Source organism: Sminthopsis crassicaudata, chromosome 1 (genome assembly GCF_048593235.1).
Source record: "Sminthopsis crassicaudata isolate SCR6 chromosome 1, ASM4859323v1, whole genome shotgun sequence".
In the NCBI taxonomy this organism is placed as follows: domain Eukaryota; kingdom Metazoa; phylum Chordata; class Mammalia; order Dasyuromorphia; family Dasyuridae; genus Sminthopsis; species Sminthopsis crassicaudata.
Window position 1 is genome coordinate 395,416,872 of NC_133617.1, and position 17,500 is coordinate 395,434,371.

General features: G+C 48.1%; 2 protein-coding genes across 3 annotated transcripts in view; one reads left to right on the plus strand and one right to left on the minus strand.

Moving 5' to 3' along the window:
* Positions 1 to 444, minus strand: part of ARHGDIG (Rho GDP dissociation inhibitor gamma) — a 28,950-nt gene extending 28,506 nt beyond the window's left edge. Inside the window, exon 1 of one of the 2 annotated variants that reach the window (XM_074279824.1) lies at positions 290 to 444. The gene's annotated coding sequence lies outside the window, so the exon portion shown is untranslated. Of the gene's footprint in view, positions 1 to 135; positions 158 to 289 lie in introns of those variants that run through there. The other variant, XM_074279825.1, reaches the window with a different exon arrangement.
* A 6,762-nt stretch (positions 445 to 7,206) lies between these two features.
* The window catches only part of RGS11 (regulator of G protein signaling 11), a 20,434-nt gene continuing 10,140 nt past the window's right edge, over positions 7,207 to 17,500 (plus strand). The window contains exons 1-7 of the mRNA XM_074279826.1: positions 7,207 to 7,403; positions 9,676 to 9,772; positions 10,625 to 10,675; positions 13,912 to 14,018; positions 16,292 to 16,343; positions 16,793 to 16,851; positions 17,081 to 17,157. Coding sequence (XP_074135927.1) covers positions 7,341 to 7,403; positions 9,676 to 9,772; positions 10,625 to 10,675; positions 13,912 to 14,018; positions 16,292 to 16,343; positions 16,793 to 16,851; positions 17,081 to 17,157 — 506 coding nt within the window. The 5' untranslated portion in view covers positions 7,207 to 7,340. The remainder of the gene's footprint in view (positions 7,404 to 9,675; positions 9,773 to 10,624; positions 10,676 to 13,911; positions 14,019 to 16,291; positions 16,344 to 16,792; positions 16,852 to 17,080; positions 17,158 to 17,500) is intronic.

Consider the following 17,500-nt stretch of genomic DNA (forward strand, 5'->3'; position numbering starts at 1 on the left):
CACCCGGCCACCGTTCGGGCTCGCACGGCGGCCGCTACAGCCCGGCTCGGGCTCCCCGTCCCAGACTCCACGCCCCCCGGATGGGAGACCCTCAGCGCGGCCCCCGCGCCCGCGCTCCCACGGATACGCACTAACCATGCTCGCACCGTCTAACAGGCTCTCACTCCGGGCGGGCTGGCACTCCTCTGGAGGTTCACAAAGTTACACTCTCGGTTCCGCTCGGGATCGCGCCACCCCTCCCTCCTGATCGTCTCCCCCGCCTCCTTTCCCCCCGCCCCGGGGTCCTCACCGGAGGGTCCTCTGGCCGAGGTCGCAGCCGCCACAGGTCAAGTTCGCAGCCGCCGCCGCCGCCCGAGCCCCAGCCTCGCAGTGTAGGGCGGTGGCCCAGGGGCTGCGCGGGACCTGGGGGCGGGCGGGCGGAACCCGCGGTCCAGGAAGCAGGGAGTTTCTCATTCTTCAGCCAATAAGCCTCCAGTCCCCGCTCGGCTTGGCCTGCCGGGGCTATCCGGGGCTGAGCTCTTAGTCTTCATCCCTTCAACAAACCCCAACTTCCCCGGCGGAGTCCCGCTGTCTCCTTCCCCAAGCCTCCTCATGAAGCCTCCTCCCTGATCACCGTGTCCCCTTCCTCCGGGCCCCCCGCATCCCTTTCACTACCCCTTAACTTTGACTGATTTCCCTCCCTTCTCTCATTCCCACCCTCTCACCCCCATAGATTCAGTCCTTATTCAATTACACTCCCTTTCATTTAAACCCCATATCCTCCACTGACCCCGCTGTCTCCTTCACCGAACCTGTCCCTCGCCTCCTCCCCAGCAGTGCCCCCACTCCTCCCGAATGAGCCCTCATCCCCTTCACTAAAGCCCAGCCTTGACTGATTCCCACTCCCCCAGCCCAGTCATTTAACCTTTATTCAACTGCGGTCCCTTTCACTCAAACCCCTTTTCCTTCACTGAGCCCTGCCATCTCCTTCTCCAAGTCTCTATTGACCCCAGCTAAGGCCTCGGCCCCTCATTAAGCCTCCTCCCTTATCACGGGTTCCCCAATGGTCTTGACTGAGCTCTTATCCCCTTCACTAAGTCACCCCTGACTGATTCCTGCCCCCTCCATCATTCAGTTGCCATCCCTTTCACTTAACCTCCAAAGTTCTCACCCCATTTAGGGGTGGTTTTCTTGCAAGGATGCTGGAATAGTTTGCTCATTTTACAGGCTGTGCAACTAGTTAATTGCTAGAGGCTAGATTCCAACTTAGGAAGATGAATCTCTTCCAGACTTTAGGCCAAGCTAGTTATCCACTGAACCATCTAGCCATCCTAAATTCTTCACTGAGCCCTCATTTACTGCATATGCTTTGTATTCCCTACACTGAGCCCTTTATCTCTTTCATTTGAGCCTGCATTTTCTTATTAAGCAACCAAGCCCTTGTCATATTGACTGAGTTTCCATCTCCTTGCCCATGGAGAATCTATTCTCATTGAGCCCCCAATCCCTCTCTGAACTTCCCATTTCCAGGGGACTTCACTTTCCGCTGAGTCAGTCCTTGTTCCTGTCACTAAGGCATTTCCATCCCCCTCATTGTGCCTTTACCTTCTTCACGGAGCCTTTATTCCTCCACATTCCTCAGCTCCTGTTCCTAGCTCAGGGTTCATCTTCTGCAAAGCCCTATAGGACTAACCTCTATGAATCCAGCTGGGAAATGAACTATCACAGAAAAATATCCTAGTACAGGGCCCCCTGTGTAACTCCCACAGGCCATTCGGGTCCTGTCTCAGCCTGGAGTCAAATGCAAACTCAGAACTTCCATCAAGAGACAGTTGATGTACACAGACTGAATGATTTTCCAAGAGTGTCTTCATGTTAAGGAGAGAGGACTGGAAACTTGGAATTCTCTGAAAATGGGCTGGGGATACTGGTTCCTTTTCTTCAGCTGTCACAAGAGGGCAACCTTGGTCTGCTTGCTGAGTTGTAACAGGTGAGTCCTTAGTGGGGAGGGGACAGATAAAAGAGAAGACCATTTCTATTAATGGATCTATTCTCTAACCCAGATATTGCAGTGGATCGTTGGCAAATCCCACACCCATCCTTCTTTTCCTGATTAGGGATTCCTTAGACTATTCCTCCAGAATAGCAACTAGGATCTCGTAGGCTTCATCTGAAGATTTTGAGGGGGAGTGGGGATTATAAATTCTAAGACTCTGAAAGGGTTAACTGTTTCAGAGACAGAAATCCAGCCAGGGCAAAGGAGAAGGGCTAGAGCTGAGAGGTGCTCCCTTCTCTAGAAGGTATATCAAACCTCATCCTCCATTTCCCTACTCCTCTCCCCAATATTCTGAAACCACTACCACACATAGAGCAGCAGCTACCACTGACAGGCAGGTAAAGCATAGAATCACTAGCCCTATTTTTAGGGCTAAAGTCCAAAAAGACTAGTTCCCAAAGTCCAAGAAAACCACCTTGATGGAAATTTCCTTGGTCTGTGCCATTTCCTTCCTCCTCTCACCACACTGCCACTACAGTAATGCAGGTTTTAATTAGCCCTTAACTAGTCTAGGGCAATAGCCTCCTAAATGGTTTCTAGGCCTCCAGTCTCCCCATCCAATTCATCTTGTATGTTTTGTTACCTGTGTAATCTTCCAAGATGTTTTTCTTTTCTTTTCTTTTCTTTTTTTATTAAATATCAATATTATTTTATTTTTCCAATTATATGTAAAGCTAGTATTCAACATTTTGAATTGTGAATTTTTTCCTCCCTTCCTTCCCACCTCCCCAAGACAGCAAGAAATCTGGTATGGGTCATACATGAACAATTATTTTAAATATATTTCCATATTAGTCATGTTGTACAAGAAAAAATCAGAACAAAGGAGGAAAACCATGGGAAAAAAGCAAACAACAAAGAAAAAAAGGTGAAAATGGTAAGCTTCAATCTGCTTTCAGTCTCCATAATTCTCTCTGGATGCAGTTGGCATTTTCCATCCCAAATCTATTTGAATTGTCTTTAGACCATTGTATTGCTGACAAGAGCTAAGTCTATCCTAGGTGATCATCACACAGTACAATGATCCCCTGGTTCTGCTCACTTCACTCAGCATCCATTCATGGAAATCTTTCCAGGATTTTCTGAACTCAGCCTGCTCTTCATTTCTTACAGAACAATAATATTCCATTACATTCATATACCATAACTTATTCAGCCAGTCTCCAACTGATGGGCATCCACTCAGTTTCCAAATCTTTGCCACCACAGAAAGAATTGCTACAAACATTTTTGCTCATGTGGGTCCTTTTCCTTCTTTCATGATCTCTTTGGGATACAGATACACTGGTGTCACTACTGGATTAAAGGGTATGCACAGTTTATATTCCTTTGGGTATAATTTCATATTGCTCTCCAGAATGGTTGAATTCTTTCACAACTCCACCAACAATGCATCAGTGTCCCAGTTTTCCCACAGCCCCTCCAACATTCATCATTATTTGTTCCTGTCATCTTAGACAATCTGACAGGTGTGTAGTGTATCTCAGAGTTGTCTTAATTTGCATTTCTCTAATCAAGTGATTTAGAGCATTTTTCATATGATTAGAAATAGCTTTAATTTCAAGACATTTTTCTGATTATATCATACCTATACTCAAAAAGCCTCAATGATTCTCTATTACCTACAGGATAGACTACAAATTTCTTATCCTGGCATTCAAGGATTTCTGGATCCTGATGGCTCTTATCTTCGCAGTCTTCTCACTCACTACCCCTTTTACATGTAGTTTATGTTTTTATATCTCTGTTTCAGCGTAGAAGATACTATCCATAGAACTCTCTACAGAACCCTTTCTTCCCAGTGCCTGCTTCTCTATCCCTCTATATAGACATTCTAACCATTCTACAGAACCTAGTTAGTTCTACCATGGAGTCTGCTTTGATCCCCTAGCTATCCAGAAATAATGTTGGGATACAGTCAAAAGAATACTGGGCCCAGAATCAAACAATGGATTTGAATACTGGCTTTAGCGGTAGGACCATGGGCAAATCACTTAGTGACTCTGAGCTTTAGTTTCTTCATCTGAAAAATGGTGTAAAAATACTGGCACTCATGTAGTAGAAAGAATACTGGATTTGGACTTAGAGGATCTAGGTTCAAATTCTGCATCTTGTGCTTACCCTCTATATGTGATCATCTGCAGATCACTTCATCTTTAGAGGTATTTCTGTAAAATCAACAAGTTGGTCCAGGACCTCTAAGCTTCCTTCTATAGTCTATAGTCCAAGTGTTTGTTGAATGAAGGGATTGATGGATGAAAGGATGCCATCCTTCTTTGCTTCTCCCCATTCTGACCCTCACCTCTATAATTACGGAAGTCCCTGACAATTGTTCCACACAATAATCCTAGTTGCAGGTAAAGAGGTAGGAGTAACATAGCTGGAGACTGTGTAATGTGCATTCGGGCCACTATGTGGTACAGGGGTTGGGGCACTGGAGGCAGGAAGATCTGAGTTCAAATCCAGCTTCAAACATTACTTATTATGTCACTTACCCATTGTTTGCCGCAATTTCCTAGGCTGTAAAAAGAGGATAATAGTAATATGTACCTTCCCCAGGGTTGTGAGGATCAAATGAGATAATATTTGTAAAGCACTTAGTCCAGAGCCTGGCACATAGTCAGTACTGTATAAATGCTAGTTATTATTAGTCGTAAAAATGGTACATTTGAAATCAAGGACAAAAACTTCAATTCAGGATCTGATACTGTGGGAAAGTCACATGAATCCATCTCAATTTTCTTATTAACAACATCAAGTTGGATTAGTCTACTTCAAAGAGCCCTCCCCGCTCTAAATTGATGCTCATAATTCCTAGAAAAGAAGAAATAGGATTTGAATATTGGCTTTAGTGATATGACCATGGGCAAATCATTTAGTGACTCTGAGCCTTAGTTTCTTCATCTGAAAAATGGGTGTAAAAACACTGGCACTCATGTAGTAGAAAGAATACTGGATTTGAGCTTAGAGGATCTGGATCTGAAGTATCCATCAAACTGTTGCAGTGGAAATTCTGGGTGGTGTGTGGGATTGGACTGAGAGGTCAATTAATAGGTGATTCTCTGTGGTTCTGTGGGACATGGGAGTCCCTTCCTTCTCCTCACTGGCAAGCACTGATTCAGGACTTACAATATACCTGGCCCTGCTAGGTGCTAGAGATACAAATGCCAAAGTGAGGCAGTCCCCGTCCTCAAGCATATTCTATTAGAGGAACAGAACATGACCAAAGTGAGTAAATAAATGATCTGTCACTGGAGTCAGGCTTTTCTTTTCGGGTGTGGGATGAGCAGACTTCCTGAGTTTGGGCTCACTGGGTTTGTTGTTTGGGGAAGGAAGTGTCTGGAACTGGGAAACCCAGGCCTCCTCCCTGAAGATCCCTTTTCTGTGCCCCACTTAGTTAACCACCATCCAACAGTGTCCTCTCCTTATTTCACAGTATTGTCTATTGCCCTGTTCTCCTCACCCCCCTGGTCTTTGATGAGAGAAGTGGAAAGAATACTAATAGGATTAACTCAGGTTTCTTATGGTCTCATAATGCTAATCAAGTGCTTTCCCTAAAATAATCTTGTAAGATCAGTATTGTCAGCATTTATTCACTTATGTATGTGTCTGTCTCTCTCTGTGTCTCTCTGTCTACCTCTCTATATCTGTCTGTCTGTATCTAAATATATCTTTCTTTCTTTCTCTTTTGCTGAGGCAATTGGGGTTCAGTGACTTGCCCAGGGTCACAAGCTAGGAAGTGTTAAGTGTCTGAGGTCACATTTGAACTCGGGTCCTCCTGACTTCAGGGCTGGTGCTCTATCTACTATGACAGCTATTTGCCCTATTTTTCTTTTTTAAAAGCTTTTTGTTTTCAAAACATGTGCATAGATAGTTTTCAACATTCATCCTTGGAAAACCTTGTGTTCCAAAATTTTTTCTCCCTCCCTTTCCCCACCCTCTCCCCAGACTGCAAGTAATTGAATGTTAAACATGTGCTCTTCTTCTATACATATTTCCACATAAATCTTTCTGTCTGGATCTGTGCATCTATTCATCTACCTCTACTGATGTCTGTCTGTCTCTCTTTATCTGTCTCCATCTCTGTCTGTCTGTATTTATCTACCTCTGCCTGTCTCTGTGTACCGATCTGTCCATTCATCCATCCGTCCTTCTCTTCCTTTGTTCATTTCTTTAGGACAGGATCTGTGTTTTTACTGATCCAGAGAACCCCTGGTGAGGAACCCCAGCCCTGCCCAGCCAGGGAGCACCTCCTTTGACATCCGTGCTCTCTAAAAGCTGCTGGCTGAGACCAAGGAAAGGTAGCATGCCCAGAATCATGCAGCCAGGATGCATCAGAGGCAGACTTGACGTCATGCTTTCTTGATTCAGAGGCCAGCTCTTTCTCTTGTTTCTGCTTTTCTCTGACATATTCTCGTTTTGCAGAGGGGGTGACAGGGGTTGAGAGGGGAGCCGACTGGAGCAAGGGGATGCATAAATGATAAATCAGGACTTGAATCCAGATCCTCTAGAGTGCTTTGGCTCTTGCCATCAGACCTCGGTGCGATATGACGGGGAAAGAACACGGGCCTGGCTGGCCTCCCTGCCAGAATCCTGTGTTTTAGCCCCGCTTTGTCGCTGATTGATTCACTGAGTGGCAATTAATTCCCCTGAGCCTTGACTTCTTCACCAATAAATGAGAATTACAACAATGGGAAGAAGAGAAAGTCTCCGGTGGGTTGGGTTATTTTAGGAGGTGGAGGGCTGGCCAGACTGACCATGTGAGAAGGCAGAGATGGTGAGGAGGGAGAGAGACGATTATCTTCCTTAAACTGGCTCCTGACAGCACAACAGAGCCTGGGCTGGAGTCAGGAAGATCTGAATTCAAATCCAGCCCCAGACACTAGCTGGGTGACTCTGGGCAAGTCTCTGATTGACTCGATATTCTCATCTGTAAAATGAGCTTGAGATGGAAGGGACAAAGCACTCCGGTATCTCTGACAAGGAAACCCCCAAAGGCGTCGAGAAGAGTAAGACGTGACTGAAAATGACTGAATAACCACAACAAATGGGGTTTCCTTCCCCTTCAACCGCCCCATTGACCCGTCGCCAAACGTCCAGCAGGTGGCAGCAGAACCGCAGAGGCCAGTGGGCGGGTGGGGCAGTAGGCGGGATGCCCCCCGGGGCCTCGGGCTCAGAGCTCAGCATCCCGGAGCTCAGTGCCTTGGGTTGGCTTCTTTCTCTCAGTCTCTCCTCCTCCTGCTGCTGCTCCTTCTCCTCCTCCGCCGATCTGCCTGACCCAGCCCTGGCAGCTCCTGCTGGGGCCATGACCATCAACACCCTCCACCAGGCGGGCAGCTACAAAGTCCAGATGCCATGTCTGAGCAAGGTAAGGGGGGCCGGGGCTCTGCGCCCCATCCCCCTGTGCCCGAGGTCCCAGGGTCTTCCCCTGGGGGGGGGGGGATGAGCTCATCTCTCTTGCCTACGACTCCCCAGCCAACTGATAGAGGGGTTTCAAGAGAGGGGCTGGGGGGTAGCGAGTTCTTTGTTGGGGAGAAGTGGTAGGTTTGGAGCAGCTTGTGTCCTGGGATGTGGCCCAGCAGAACTAGGAGGGGTTGGGAGGAAGGGATGCTGCCCCTCAGGACAGCCTTGGCAGGGACACGACGGCTTGGAAGGGCCCTGGGTGGGGAGTGCTCTGGGACCTTTAGACAGCTCAGAAATTCCTTCTGACTGGGACCGAGCCCAGGAAGGGGCCATCCTGTGCTCCGGGGACCCCAGAGGGGGATGTGAGAGGAACCTGGAAGAAACCCATTTCCCTAGGAGGCCCTTGGAGGCAGCTGCCCCTGCTCTCCTTTTTGCACGAGGAGTCAGCTTGGAGATACTAAGCTTTTAGTCCCAAGACCTGCAAGATTCCTCCAGTGGCATCTGGCTGAGTGGTGCTGGGTGATCTTAATTTGCTTCCCAAGAGTCCTTGCTCTATCCCACTGCGCCACCTGCCTCCAAATTGAGAGCCTTTCTCCCCTGTTCCTGCCCTCCCTTCTCTTCTGGCTGGCTCCGGGTTCCCCTTGAGCAGGTTGATGTGTGTGCGGTGAAGAGGGTGGCTGCCGCACCCCTCTGGGAATGGCAGCGTCATTCCTCTGCATCCTGTCTGTGGTTAGGTCAGGGGCCCTGGCTCCTGGCAAAGGCCTCCTGGTCCCTGAGCTGGTCCCCTCCAGAAGCAACGCATTCCTGCTCAAGTCTTTCCGGGTCTTGGGACTGTTCTTAGACCCTTACAAAATTGGGTTAGCTTCATAAAACTTAGGGTGTTCAGCGCTGGAAGAAACTTCAAAATATGTGGCATCTCAAAGCTGGAAGTGACTGTAAGGCAGAAAATATAGAATGTCACGGGTGGAGGAGTCCTTGGAGCACCGAATGTCAGGGTGGAAGAGTCCTTAGAACACAGAACACAACATATCAGAGCTGGAGGGACCTCGGGAGAAAGACTATCATACAATACGGGACATGGGAGCTGGAAGGCTCCTCCCAACACAATGCCAGCGCTAGAGGAACGGGAAACATTAGGTTTTAGATGTGGAAGGATCATAGACACCATCAGTCAGTCCACCCTTATTTTTACAGGTAGGTAAACTGAGGTCAGAACACTCCTGTTTTCATTGGCCATTTTCCTACTCTGTGCCTTAAACGGCTGCTCCTTCTGGGCCCAGCTCTCCAGCTCCGTTCCCCTCGTCTCTCTCCCTGGTCCCCTGAATCCTCTCGCTGGACTTTCAGGCTTGCTGGGCTTCCTCAAAGCCCTCTAGGACACTTTCCCAGAGCCTCCCTGTCCCAGGCCTCTCATTCCATTGGCTTTTTAGGGAGGCCTGGCTGTTGATCTCTGGGAAGGAATAAACAGCTCAATAGCAGAGCCACGGGCTGATCGGCGCCATCCTTCCCTTGGCCCTGGAAAGAGCCAAACTTCTGCGATGGGAAGGCATTTAGTCAAAGTCTAAAAATAAAAACAGCCTGCTTTGTTATAGACTAGACTCCGGCCCCCGGCCCCCGGGAGGAGGGCCGGAGGAGGGGGGACCCCGGCTCTTACTCTGGTGGGGGAGTCCGGAGGGAAGGAGAAGCAGGAGCCCTCCCAGGAGTTCTCAGCCCTAGGGACAAAATGTTAAAAAAGGAGTTTGGTGTTTCCTCTACCTCTGGCTTGCTGCCCAGCCCTCGCAGTCCCTCCTCCTTTCCTCCCCCAGGAGAAAGCTCGGGTGTCCCCTAGAGAGGAGGAACACTGTTATAAGAAGCAAAAGATGTGGTTGCTTGAGAAGAGGGGTCTGGGGGGACATCAGGGACTCTGAAGCCCCTCCTGCACCCAAAAGAAACCTCTCCTGCTTAGTACCTGGTACCTGAAATTCTATCATTTAAGATTCATTCATTTGACTTGATTTGTAAGTTAAAATGCAAACACTCCTGGAGCAGACTTTGATAAGGGAGAAACTGCGAGAATAGTGGGTCCCTAAAGTGCAAGGAGGGCTGGGGTCCACTGGGAGAGAACAAGGGCGCAGGAGTGAGGGGCTGAAGCCTGAAGGCAGGCAGACTTTGCCTCCTTTCCCAAACTAACAGAAGTGCAGGCCTTGGCAGTGTCCAGGTGCATTGTGGCCTTGGGGGCCTCTTCTCCTTGTGTCCCCCAGATGGAGCGGGTGATTGTGGGCATGCAGGACCCGGACATGGGGGTTAAGATGCGGAATCAGCGCCTGCTCATCACCGTGATTCCCCACGCCATGACAGGTGGGTCCTGGAATTTTGAGGGGATGGGAAGGAGAAAGTCTCTAGGATACCCCAGCCCACAGCTATGGGGGGTCTGTCGCACGCACTGAAACTGGCCGGGCCCAGGGCCCCCACTGCTCAGGGGCCCTAGTTTGAAGTCCAGGACCCACGGGGCTGGGTGGCCCGTCCCACCAGCCCCCACTCTGAAAGGACAGCTGCTCTGCCCTTCCCCCCATAGCTTCTCTCCCATTAATGCACTTGGTTATCAATTATGTATCACGGCGGGGGCAGGGATTGAACTGAGAAGAGCTTGGGGTCCAAGGCTCCATCTTCCCTTCTCGGTGGAGAGCAGGGCTGCCCCCAATCCGCCCAATAATCCCGGCCTTTTAACCCCACCCCGCCTCATCTCCATTTTGTGCCCGGAGCCTCGAGGTTCTGGGCCAGCTAACAGAGTGGGGCAGGAAGTTTTCCTCCTGGAGCTCCCCTGGGACCCCAGAAAGGAGAAGTCCCCCCCCCCCGACTGTGGTTGTGGGCAGGAATGCGAGGAGGTGCAGCAGCGCGTCACCCCTCCCGAAGCCCTGCCCTGGGGTCTGGGTGCTTGCTGCGGGGAGGGGGTTGCCGGGTCCGGCACCTCCTGCGCCACTGGCCTTGCCCACCCCCATGCCATCCCTTCCCCGGCAGCTGCCCCTCCCCCAGCCTGCCTGTTTCCCAGCCTTATCAGCGCTGCCAAATTCTCACTCTTTGCACCGAGGAAGCCGGGGGAGGGGAGGCAGAAAGGGAGCCGAGATTAGGATGGGGCTGACTGGGCTTCCCTGGGGCTCGCTGACTTGTCTCAGGCTCCTTTTCTCCTTCTCTTTCCCTCTCTCTCAAAAGGCAGTGACATTGTGGAGTGGCTCATCCAGAAATTCTCCATCTCGGAGGAAGGTAAGAGGGGCTCGAGGAACAACTGTCCCCCGCTTCTCGGCAGGAAGGGCAGACTAAACACTGCCCCTGTACTCCAATCACCCCCGGCACGGCGGAAAACCCGCACTCATTTGCCCATCAGCAAAGGCCCCGAGCTGGGCCCGCTCCTGATGTAGTCGCCCACTCCCACTCCAAACATGGCCCTTCCTCTGCTCTTTCTTTCTCCCCCCAGGAGGAGACGGAAGGCCCAGCCCGACCTTCGGGATGATTGTTGTTTTCTAATTTAATTCCTTGTTAGGAAGTGTAATCTCCAAGGGCAGCGAACTAGCTGCCAAAGGTAGTGAGTTTCCCAGTGCTGGAGGTATTCCAGCAAAGCTCTTGGGTAGGTGGGCTGGGGAGAGAGGCTTCAGGAAGTCCCAGCTCTGGAACTCTGTGGTCCGTCAAAGGATGGGGGCGGGGAGGGGGGGAGGTCAGAAAGAAGATGGGACACCCCTGAGGGCCGGGGAGGGAACCCCCCCAAGGGCACGGGGCCTTCCTCCTGCAGAGCTGGGGCTCCGGCTCTGCCACACTCTGGAAGCCGGGGCCCCTCCCTCCAGCAGCCTTTAATGGGACCGGGGAGGCAGCTGGCATCCTGTCCTCGCTGGGGACCAGAGCGAATCCACTTACTCTGTACCCACTGCCAAGAAAACAGGCAGCTCCTCTCAGGAGACTGGGAGGCAGCAAGGACCCGAGGAAGAGCAGCAGGGCGCGGGGCCCACACAGAAGCTCTCCCTGGTTCCCCTGGCAGGGTTCGTGCCCTGTCCTCCTCCTCCTTCCTCTGCTCCCCTCCTCTTCCTCCTCTTCCTCCTCCTTCCTTTCTTTTCCTCCTTCCATTCCTCTTTTTTCTCTCTTTCCCCCTTTCTTCTCCTCTTTCCTCTCCTTTCTCTTCTATTCTCCTCTTCCTCCTCCTCTTCCTTCTTTTCTTCCTCTTTCTCCTCCTCCTATCCCTCCTCCTTCCTTTCTCTTCTCCTCCTCCTCCTCTCCTTTTTTCTTCTTTCTCTTCTTCTTCCTCCTCCTTTTTCTCCTTCCCTTCTTCTTCTTCCTCTCTTTTTCCTCCTCCCTTTCCTTTTCCTCTTCTCTTCCTCTCCCTTCTACATTTCTTCCTCTTCTCCCTCCTCTTCCTCCCCCTCTTCTTGTTCCTTCTCACCTTTCATTACCTCCTCCTCCTCCTCCTCCTCCTCCCCCTTCTCCCCTTTCTCTTTCTCCTCCTCCTCTTTCTCCTCACTCAGAGCTTACAGGATCATGGGATTCAGTGCAGGCACACACCAAATGCTTCATCTAACAGATGAGGAAATCTCATTTAGAATCCCTTGTTTCCAATCTCAGCTCACTCTGGCACCTATACAAGGCCTTTCCTGATTCCCCCTGGTATCTAATGCCTCCCCACCCAAAAGTTACTTTGTGTGGGTTATTTTTTTTGCATTCTAATAACATTTTATTTTTTCCCCATTACATGTAAAGACAATTTTCAACATCCATTTTTTATAATAATAGCCTTTTATTTTTCAAAATACATGCAAAGATAGTTTTCAGCATTCACCCTTGCAAAACCTTGTGTTCCAATTTTTTTTTTTTTGCTCTCTTCCCACCTCCCCTCTCCCCTAGACAGCAAGTAATCCGATATGGGTTAAACACGTGCAATTCTTCTAAACACATTTCCACAATTATCAAGATGCACAAAGAAAATCAGATCAAAAAGGGGGAAAAAATGAGAAAGAAAAAAAAAACAAACAAGCAAACAACAAAAAAAGGTGAAAATACTATGCTGTCATCCACATTCAGTCTCCATACTCCTCTCACTGGATGCAGATGGCTCTCTCCATCACAAGTCTATAGGAATTGCCTTAAATCACCTCATTTCAATACATTTTTAAAAAAGATTTTAAGTTTCAGATTTTTCTGTCTCCCATCACTTCTTTCCCTTCTCCTCTTCCTCCCCAAGACTACAAGCTATCTGATATAGGTTATATATGCAATAATGTAAAACTTATATTTTAAAAATAATTTTTATGGGTACATATTTTTTCCCAATAGTTTGGGAGCTCTTTCAGGGCAAAAATTAAACAGCTGGTAGAGTGAATTGTGGGGGATTTGGAATAAAAAAGACTTGAATTCAAATTCTGATGTGATCACCTTCTAGATTTATAACTCTAGTCTCATTATCTAATCTCTCTCAGCCTCAGTTTCCTCATCTGTAAAATGGAGATATTAATAGCACCTACCTCACTCAGTTGTTGTGAGGATCAAATGAGATAATAAGTTATGAAGTGCTTACAGTGCCTGACATATAGTATATACTATATAAATGTTAGCTGTTATCATTATGTGGAATATTATAGTTGTTTATATCATAGATTATTTATATATTATTCAGACATTTACTGGCTGTGTGACCCTGGGCAAATCATTTAACCTTGTCTGCCTCAGTTGCCTCATCTATAAATTGGACTTGGGAAGGAAATGGCAAATCTCTCCATTATCTTTGCCAAAAAAAGTCCCAAATGTTGTCACAAAGAATCAACCGAGTGATAAATTAATATTATTAATGTGTCAAATGTTTTCTGAACATTTAATGTCCTCTATAAATGCTAGATGGCATTACTGTCTCTGTAGCCACAGTGCTGTGGTATATGGCTTTGGTTTTGACCAGAGCTACGATTTCGTCAGGGTAAGGAGTTATTAAAACTTAAACAATAATCTGTATAAGACTTAAAACTGCACTAAAACTTTTGGGACATCCTGTATTATGGTTTTCTTTAGAATTGGGGAATATACATTATTAGATTTGTCTGAAGAATTGAGAAAGAATTGAGAAACAGACACATTTATAGAATTACATATATATGTATACACAGATATATATATATATATATATATTATATATACACTACACATATATTTATGTCTAATCTTTAGGATAGGGGGAGGGAATAAAGAAAAAAATAAATTTATATGATAACTTTATTATATTTTTAAAGGAGCAGCAAATTGCATATAACAGATTTGTAGTTTTGTCTGCAATCATTTTTTATTATACTATTATAGAAATGCTGATTTTACCCAATAAATTAAAAATGAAATAAATAAAACAAAAAAAGAACCGAGGAGAGGGACAAATTTGTACATGAAAGTTATGTAAAAATCAAAGGTGTTAACACTTGGAAAAAAAAGTAGATATATTTTCCAGAAGTGGTCCAAGCCCGTATTTCCCTCTGCAGAGTCTCTCCACCTGGGGAACCTCATTGTGAAACATGGCTACATCTATCCCCTGAAGGACCCTCGCTGCCTTGTACTCCGAGCAGATGATTCTCCTTACAGGTTCCAGGTGAGGCTGCTGTCCAGCTCAGCTCCATCTTTGTATAATGAAGGGAGATCTAGACCCAAAGAGGCTGAGGGGCTTTCCCAACACCACACAGCAGATTTTGAACGCTTTGGTGGTGGAGGTGGGGGGTCCAGACCTCAGGTGGGATACCCTGCAGCCAGCCAGCCTGCCAAGCTAGCAAAGGCCGGGGTACCTAGTTCCTGGATTGAGCTTCAGAGAGGGAAGGGCTCTCTAGGATTAGCGCTGCGGGGCTGGGGCTAAGACTGAAGATAGGTACAGTTCAGCTCCCCCCCACCCAACTCATATTGCATCTGGCCCCTCTCCCAGTTCTTCACTTAAAGCCAAAGACCTGATTTGCATTTTTCACATATTATTTTTACTTTATAAAAATGGCAAACCAGAGGGAATGAGGTGGTGGTGAGGACAGCTCATTGGAAGTTGGGTTCCCCCCGCCTCATCCTAACAGTATATGACTTCAGGCTTGTCAGCTAAAACTCTTGGGACCTCAGTTTCCTCCTCTGTAAAATGGGGCTAATATTTGAGCCACCTCTCTTATGGAATTGTTATGAAGCAAAGAATTCTGTAGGCTACGGATATCAGAGAAAAGTGAGAAGATTTGTAGTCTGAAGTTCTGGGATCAAGTCCCAGCTTATTATATATTATCAAGGTGTGACTTTGAAGAAAGCAGTTTACTTTTCCGGGCCTCAGTTTCTGTTAAGCGAGGTCACATCCAGTTTTGAATGCGTGACCCTATGATTATTATTATAATTACTACCTCCTCCTCTTCCTCCCTTTTCCTGCACCTTTCAGCCTCGGTGCTAGGGTGGGAGACAGGGCTTCCTCAGCTGGAGGCATCTCTAATGCTGACCTGGGAGCCTATTTCCAGATAACTTAATTGCTGCTAGAAATAGTGGACTGGGAGGGCACTTAGTGAAGAAGGGTGGGGACCAGAGCCTGCCCCACCCTCTTCTTGTGGGGAAGGGAGTGGTAGCCATAGGATGTGAGTATGGGAGGGAGATAAGGAACCTGATTGTTTTAATGCCAAAATAAGCTTTGTGCCAGCCCCTGGGAGGCCTCCCTAATAGGAAGGGATGAAGAAGGCTGAGACTGAGTTTGGGGTCATAGGGGTTCCTTTAGGACTTTCTAGTTAAAAGAGTTCATTTTACAGATGGGAAGACCGAGACTCAGCTAAGTGAAATGCCTTAGGGATGGATCAGAGACTCAAACTTAGAACTTCTAACTTCAGATTCAATGTTCATTCCCCATCCTTCCATTGTCCTTGGACTAGTGCCCTTGTCCTTGGGGCTGCACTCCTAGCAGGAGACCAAAGGACTTCTAAGTCTTTTCAAGCCTTAAATACCAGCCTCTCAGAAGGATACAAGGCTCTGTAGTTTACAAAGCACATTTTATGTGTGATCACTACAACCTTGTGAAGCAAAATGAGCAGGTATTGCTCCATAACCTTGCTGTTCTGTCCACTGTTGGACAGAATGGAAAACCGAGTCCTGCGAAGGAAAAGGAATTTGAATTAATGGCAGAGTAGGGGCCAGAGCTTCATTCCTTTGCTCTTCCCTTTGCCATTTTAGGGAAAGGACCCGAGCAAAGACAGGTATTCAGAGAACAGAAATGATCTGTCTCCAGTGGTGGCAGATAATATTAGAGGGGGAGTTTGGGGCTCTGGTCTGAGTGTTAGAGGGCCCTGAAGGCCACAATTAAAAATCCCAGTGAGTGGGACTGAGCACACCTACTTGCTCTTGAAGAGGCAGGGATGCTGTCCTTAGAAAAGAGCATCCTTCTGCTTCTTCCTTCTGCTTCTTCCTCCTGAAAGAGCATCTGGCTTCTCCCTAAGGTTTAGGTTTAATTTTTCACTAATCCTATCTGTCCACAGTAGCCAGCTCTGTACCACTGGGTACAGTTCTAGGAATCAGCATGTCACGTTATTTGAGAATCCTTTTCCCTTCAATGTGGGGGCTTTTCCTAGGAGATTACCTCCCAGGTAACCTGTAAATAACTTGTAGGCACATAGTTATTGGTCTGTTGTTTCTATATTAGAAAGTAAGCTCTTTGAGAGCAGGGACACTGGGGCTTTTTGACTTTCTTTGTATCCCCTAGCCCTTAGCACAGGGCCTGACAAATAAAACTTAAAAAATAGAGTTTCTTGACTTGATTTGACGACAAGTTTGGATGAATAGCTTCCTGGAGGAGAAGGGGGATTGGGGGAGTCTATTCTGCTATTTCCAGCCATGATGTCCTGCTCTCCACCCCCTCCCCCCTAGACACCCTATTTCTGGATGAGCACTAAATGGCCAGCTGCTGAACTGGATTATGGTAAGTGGGTCAGAGCCAGAGGCAGGGCTGTGGCTAACAGATTTTTGAATGATTTGATAGTGGTGGAGGGGGCTGTCCAGAGACTGTCAGACTCACAGGGATGCACTATCCCCAAGGGGCCCAGAAGGTCTGGCAGTTCAGTTCTCCTTTCTACAATTAAGGGAAATCTAGGTCCTAGAGAGGGTGAAGGACCTGCCCAATTAGTTCCTGAAAGGCTCCTACTCCATGGGGTCTCGACTCTTTTCCCTTGATTCCTCCCCAAGCCCTTAGATGCTCCCAGCAGGCGGGGTGGGCACAAATTCAGTACTCCAAGGTTGGTGGGTGATTCCCGGCATGATGCTACTGGGGGTGATTGGTGCTTAGGGCACTGTTTTCCTCCGTCTATGGTGCATGTGCATGTACGTGTATGTATTGGTACGTGTTTGTGCTTACCATATCTGCCTTTTCAGCTATTTATTTGGCCAAGAAGAATATACAGAAACAAGGGGACCTGATTGACCATGAAAAGGTAGGGCAATCCCAAGCCTCACCTGGAGCTCCTAGCCAATAGGGGGTCCCTATTGATGGGACCCTCACAGTGGAACATAAACTGCCTTGACTGCAGACGACACACTCCTTCCTCTCTTGGCTAGGTGCTCTCAGAATCACCTCAGCGAAAGCCATGGGGCAGGGGCACGGTTGAGGCTGGGTAGGGGGGTCTCCTGACTGAAGCCCCTGCCCTTATCTTCCTCTTTCAGGATTACTATAACCAGCTCCACAAGAAAATCAATCACACATGGGACTTTGTAGTGATGCAGGCCCGGGAGCAGCTGAGGTGAGCATCTCTCACCCTTCTTCCTCATCCCCCCTTCCCATATAAATCCTGCCCCACTCAGTGCCTGAGAATGTGATCCAGCCCAAGGATTTCCTAGCTTATCTCCTGCCACTGCTGGAGTAGGGGCTGGAAGTCTGGAGGGAGGGAGGGATCTCTGCAGGGATACAGAATCAGGAGCTAAGTGGCTCAGCTGGGAGAGGAGATAAAATGCTGCTGGCTCAGGCTTTCCAGATGTTAGGGGAGTGTCAGCTAATCCAACAACCTCATGTTCTAGCCTACCCTTAACTCCTCTGCTTAATCTTCTCTGATAGCAGGGTCAATCTCTCCCATGAGATCTGCACCT